General features: G+C 42.4%; 2 protein-coding genes across 2 annotated transcripts; one reads left to right on the top strand and one right to left on the bottom strand.

Annotated features, from left to right (window-relative positions):
* The first annotated feature begins 224 nt into the window (after positions 1-224).
* Positions 225-2,790, top strand: LOC143635141 (F-box/LRR-repeat protein 25-like). The gene is made up of 3 exons (XM_077103027.1): positions 225-960; positions 1,013-1,173; positions 1,710-2,790. Exons 1-3 carry the CDS (start codon positions 225-227, stop codon positions 1,917-1,919), a joined length of 1,107 nt encoding a protein of 368 aa, XP_076959142.1. The 3' UTR covers positions 1,920-2,790.
* On the bottom strand, positions 2,592-5,110 carry LOC143635140 (uncharacterized). The gene is made up of 3 exons (XM_077103026.1): positions 4,574-5,110; positions 2,903-4,465; positions 2,592-2,627 (listed from the first exon to the last, which is right to left on the bottom strand). Exons 1-3 carry the CDS (start codon positions 5,108-5,110, stop codon positions 2,592-2,594), a joined length of 2,136 nt encoding a protein of 711 aa, XP_076959141.1.
* Positions 5,111-5,314: the final 204 nt, after the last annotated feature.

The raw sequence follows: 5,314 nt of genomic DNA, 5'->3' as shown, positions 1-5,314 counted from the left end.
AAAACTTAAAAGTAAACAAGGCTGACAAGCCTAAACGCGTGCCCTGATTCTTTTGTTCTGTTAAATATATTACAGTGTTTGGACTTTGGAGTAAGCATGAAGGTAACAATTTGTTTAACCAACAAGACTATAAATGAAAAAGAATGACAGATGACAAACCCTGAAATTCAACAAGAAAGTATCCTACATATTATGAATGTGTGTTATATCATTGTAGAATGAGAATGAATGTGGAAGCAGACAGGCTAAGCAGCTTGCCGGATGATCTTATCCATAAAATTCTATCTTTTCTCAAGATCACCGATGCTATTGATATCAGTGTTTTGTCGCCTAGATGGAGGTATATCTTGACTTCAATGCCGTATCTCACTTTCTCAACTGAGGATTTCACTACCTTGCGAGAGTTCTCTAAATTGGTTACTCATGTCCTGTCTCGCCGTAACAATCTAACAGAAGTGCATACGGTGAAGCTCAGTTTTCGTGGTAAGGCGAGCCAGGTGTTTGTCAAAAGAATTCTGAATTATGCATTCTCTCACAATGTCCAGCAACTGAATGTGGTATGCTTGCATGAGAAAGATATTGAACTGCCTCTTTATCTCTTTGGTTCTCAAACTCTCAAGCATCTCAGTTTGACAATGCAAAGTGGAAAACCTCATATGCATATAGTTTGTAGTCATTGTATTACTCCAACTTCAACGTGGGAACTCCCGGCATTAACAACATTGATTCTTCATTCAGTCACTTTGTGTGACGACAAAGCTGACAAATGCATTGATATTTTCTCAAAATGTGTAAATTTAAAGAATCTCTCATTAAAGCGGTTCAAAACAAATGGATCTGATGGTTTCAGTATCTCTCATCCTAGATTGTCAAATCTCACACTTGAAAATGGCTCCTTCGATGTGAAGGATGTCAATGTGGTTGCACCCCAACTCGAGAAACTCACTATTAGACCTGATGGTATAGAGCATGTTATGATTTCTGCACCTGCCCTTGTCTCCTTGCTCTATAGCGGTTATGGTTCTTTTCATCTATCTACGGATGGTCTCCATTGTTTGGAGAAGGCGAATATATGCGTTTCCAGACCACAAAAAGCAGATGCTCATCAAATTATTTGTCTGCTTCAATGCCTTCAATGTCCACATTCTTACACTTAACTTGGAAATTGTTGAGGTATGTTTGCGTTAGTTCTCATTGTTTATAATGAATGAGCATCTTAAAAATGATTTTTATTCTTAAAAACTACTTTAATAATTCAAAAAAGCAATAAAAAGATTAAAACAAAACATTGCTTGAAAAATAAATAAATAAATAAATAAATAAATAGAGGAGATAGAGATCGGCTGGAAAGAAAAGATAAATGCTAGTGTTTTGTTTATTATTTGTTGCTGATTGGTAGGAGTTAGAGTTAAAGAGTAGGAAGCAATTTATTATTAGTATAAATAAGGGGTTATAGGATCATTGTTTTGTGTATTTGTTTTCGATCAATAAAAAAGAGAAAGAGTCGTGAGGAGTTTCTCACAAAATCCTTATTTGATCCGTTTGTGTTTATCGATTTAAGACCGACAGACAGTGATAGATTGAAGGTGAAATTACACTTCCTAAAAATATGGCTGCCTGCAATTGTAAATCCTTACACATAATTATGAAGATTGCATTATATGTTCTTGTTTTGTGTATGTAATTTCGTTTTGTAACTTTTACCACAGATTCTGTCTTCATCCGCGGATCTAATCATACACCACCCCTCTCCGTTTGTGAACTTAAAGAGCTTAAAGATTTACCCCAAAAGTACATTCTGTTATGAGCAAGCATCCAAGAAAGTAGCTATGTCTAATGAGCTCAAAAGCTATTTTCTAGATGGTTCTTCGGATAGCGTCCTCACAATGGTCTTACGTGAGGTACACACATCTATCTAGGAATTTTATGATGATAAATTCAGTGTTTTCTATTATTTATATGTTCGATCTCATGCAGGAGATTATAGCACAGAAGCTTTTGGCAGAATTAGGCGTGCTTTTAGAGAAAGAGAAGGATGATACTAGCACCAACAGGGCTCGACTGGACCGAGGGAAAGCACAAGTGGAATGCCATAAACCAAAGAAGCTGAAAATTGGGGGGAACATGGCTCAAATAAGGAGCTGTTGGGAAAATCTTGGCGAGCAAATTCAGAAAAGTAAAGAAAAGGCTTGTTTCATTATTTCAAAGTTAGAGTGCATTGAAGAACTACTCGAGAATCTGCCGTCATCTAACAGGGCTAAGATACAAGCATGGTTTTCTAGTCTGTGTGCACAGGCTGACATTGTCATTAGTAATATAACAGATTGTATGAAGAGGCGGTGTGATGAAAGTCAAAGTCGCTTTCATGAACTTGCCACAACATTGAAGACGTCTTCTTAGCAAATTGTAAGTTCTTGATTTTCGTTATACTTGCAAGTGTTAAATATAATCAAAATGGAAACTGCTGGTGCCATATTGTTCTTTTTTGTTTTACTTTCAGGCCTCAAGTTTTTTGTTACCACCCGAATGTAGCAGTCAACAACCTGGGAATGGTATGTTTTTGGACGTCGAGCACTTATGAAGTTAAATATTTAAGGATATGTTCTTTTTGCTGCTTCCGTGCAGAACTAAAACAATCAAGTGACTTGGCTTTGAATTATGTACCATGTATTTGCCTAGCAGACACCAAATTTGTAATGTTTGGAGATGCATTTGAAAATTTTTATTTAGCATCCAGTAACCAAGTTTAATTAATTAGTTGTGATAAAATGGAATGTAAGTGAGATTTTTTTTTTTATTCCAATTTAAATCAAATTATAAATAGCATAGACAATTACAGACTAACGGCAGATAGACGGGCAACAAGCTGCGCCGCTATTCCCTTCCGAATAGCAAACCCTACCTTACTAAACACAACGTTCCCCTTAGCATGAGCGGAGTTACTGCTGACCACTTGCTGAACCCGCTTAAGGAACTGAACCGCGTTAGGGCCGAGAGCGCCAAAGGTGTCAAAAGCAAACGGTACGAACACGTGTTGATTTTCAAGGCAAGCTTTCTCGTGCTTAGCTACTTTACCCGCCTCTGCCTTGTTTATCGCATGACCCACCACAAACCCGTGGTCCCGTAGCCCAACGAGGGGGGACACACCTGTCAAATCAACGCACACGTGCTTACCTCCTTCCCATCCAAAAACAAGAATGTCAGCGGGTCGTAGGGTTGATCTCCCATCTAAAGGGTCAGTCAAGAAGTTCACCGGGGCTTCCTTTTTTGCCGAGATCCCGGCCCGCTTAAGGACGTCGTAAAGCACATCTCGAACTAGATCATGTCGATATTTAAAGCCCGGTAATTCTTTGCAATGGACTGCATGCTCCCCAAAAGAATCCAAACAAGCCTTCCGACATACGGGACACGGGTCATCAACCGGGAAAAGGGGTACCATCAGCCGGTATTTGAGGATAGCCCGATATTCCACTGCCGACATACGTTGCCCTAAGCCTTCAATGGGAACAACTGACAGGAAATCCTGAGCATGAGGGGCACGTAAACACTCAAACACAGCTCGCTGCCGCGGGGACAAATCGAACTTCTCTTCAACTGTCTTGACGATTTCACCATATAAGGCATTCGCCAAAATTTTCTGGGCTTTAGGAGGGGCGGTGTCTTTAATATAGAAACCACCAAGATCAAGATCAGGAAGAGAACTATGAAGGGTATCTAACGCACCCTTATAATCAGAGTCAAGCAACCCACCCCCACACTCCCGAAGGATGTGGTCTTGAAGAACCCAAGATTGGGCCCTTGAAGCCACAAAAGCGTAGGAAGAGGCATCCTCAGCCGAGCCAATCCCAAGACCCCCAAAACGGGTTGGGAGGGAAGCTAACCTCCAATGGAGGTCCCCAAAAAAGACACCCCCACAAACCACAATGTCCTCGATCGCTTTCCGAAGACCCGTGTCAAAAACAGAGACGGCTCCTCCGACATAGGGAGGCTGACACGTCCTAAGCCCAAACAGTAGTTTAGCGACCCCCATGCATGAACGAAGCAGGAGGAGTTCACTTTGAGGGTCACGAAGGCCTTTGAGGCATTCCATCAGCTCAACCACATGTTTTGCTCTTTTGATGGCCAAACCACTAATAAACTCCTCATTTCTACTGACAACACCACCCAAAAGTTTTACACCATGCACCGGCCTACCAATCTCCCGCGAAAATAAACCCTCTTGAGTCTTCACCCCGTCACATGTAGGCCAAAAAACTTCAGTTTTTTTGATGTTGAGAAGGAGACCCAAAGAGGGGCCCTCCACTCTAATGATGTCTAAAGCCTTGGCAACCTGAGTAGCATCTCCAATAAGGGTCCCATCATCCAGGTACCAGGCGTGAAAAAGAAGCTTACATCGATCTCTGATCCGGTGGACAAGGGGGTGTAAAACAAGGGCAAACAGGATAGGCCCCAAGGGATCCCCTTGCTAAACCCCCTGTGGAAGACCAAATATTATCATTTCCCACATAAAGCCTAGCTGGCTGCCCGTATAAAAATCAACCCAAGCGGAGATGGATGGACACATTTTCCTTACCTCATTTAAAAGAGTAGTTCTATCCACAAGGTTAAAGGCATTCGAGAAATCGACGGTAAGCATAGCCCACGACCCGTCCCGGTGGTGCGCATTTACAAACCTATTCGCACTATGAAGAACTGCCTCAGCCCCGTTTGGAACCCCGACCCCAAACTGAAAGTTGCCAAGATATTTGGCCATATCCTTCCCCACCCCCTTCATAGCCACCTTGGAGACTACTCTCCTCCAGATCGAACCCACTGCAATAAGTCTAATCCCATTATCGGGCTTGAGAAGAGGCGTAAGGGGAGCAGATGCAACGAACTCCGCCAAACTTCTTGGGCACCCACCCCTCAAACATAAGTTAACCATAGCTGCAGTCGCCCTGAGCAGACTAGCCGCGATCACGGACCCTTCCCCACAAAGGGCGTCCAAAAGGTGCTGAGCCCTCAAACCATCTCTCCCACATGAAGTCCCTTTAGGGAAGGATTTGATACACACCAGTACACTGTCAGTCTCTGCTACAAGGGGAGGCTCTGCCAGTAAGAAAGCGGGCATGGTAGGGGGAGGTATCCACGGGTGTTTATCCTCAAGAGCCTTCAAAGTTTTCTTATCAAGTGGTGCGACCCCAAAAGAACATAGAACCTTAAATGCAGCGTAAAGTGACCATCGGCAACCTTACGTAAACACTGCTTGACGTTAGAACCCGTATCCTCGCTTTTTTTTATCAGACCCTTTCTTAAAACCGTTTGGGCCCTCCAT

The sequence above is a fragment of the Bidens hawaiensis genome, unplaced genomic scaffold, assembly GCF_021521415.1.
Source record: "Bidens hawaiensis isolate Kalapana, Puna unplaced genomic scaffold, B.hawaiensis_p1.1 tig00007412_1, whole genome shotgun sequence".
Lineage (NCBI taxonomy): Eukaryota > Viridiplantae > Streptophyta > Magnoliopsida > Asterales > Asteraceae > Bidens > Bidens hawaiensis.
Note: the sequence above shows the minus strand (reverse complement) of the source record. Positions and strands in the feature narration are given on the sequence as shown.

What these genes read in the sequence shown, in the direction of transcription:
- LOC143635141 (XM_077103027.1), top strand. Translation starts at nt 225, where the DNA reads ATGAATGTGGAAGCAGACAGGCTAAGCAGCTTGCCGGATGATCTTATC. An exon ending in ACTCACTATTAGACCTGATG is followed by an intron (nt 961 to 1,012) that starts GTATAGAGCATG and finishes CTTGCTCTATAG; the next exon opens with CGGTTATGGTTCTTTTCATC. An exon ending in TTAACTTGGAAATTGTTGAG is followed by an intron (nt 1,174 to 1,709) that starts GTATGTTTGCGT and finishes CTTTTACCACAG; the next exon opens with ATTCTGTCTTCATCCGCGGA.
- LOC143635140 (XM_077103026.1), bottom strand. Translation starts at nt 5,110, where the DNA reads ATGCCCGCTTTCTTACTGGCAGAGCCTCCCCTTGTAGCAGAGACTGAC. An exon ending in GAACTACTCTTTTAAATGAG is followed by an intron (nt 4,466 to 4,573) that starts GTAAGGAAAATG and finishes CAGGGGGTTTAG; the next exon opens with CAAGGGGATCCCTTGGGGCC. An exon ending in GGAACGTTGTGTTTAGTAAG is followed by an intron (nt 2,628 to 2,902) that starts GTAGGGTTTGCT and finishes TGATTGTTTTAG; the next exon opens with TTCTGCACGGAAGCAGCAAA.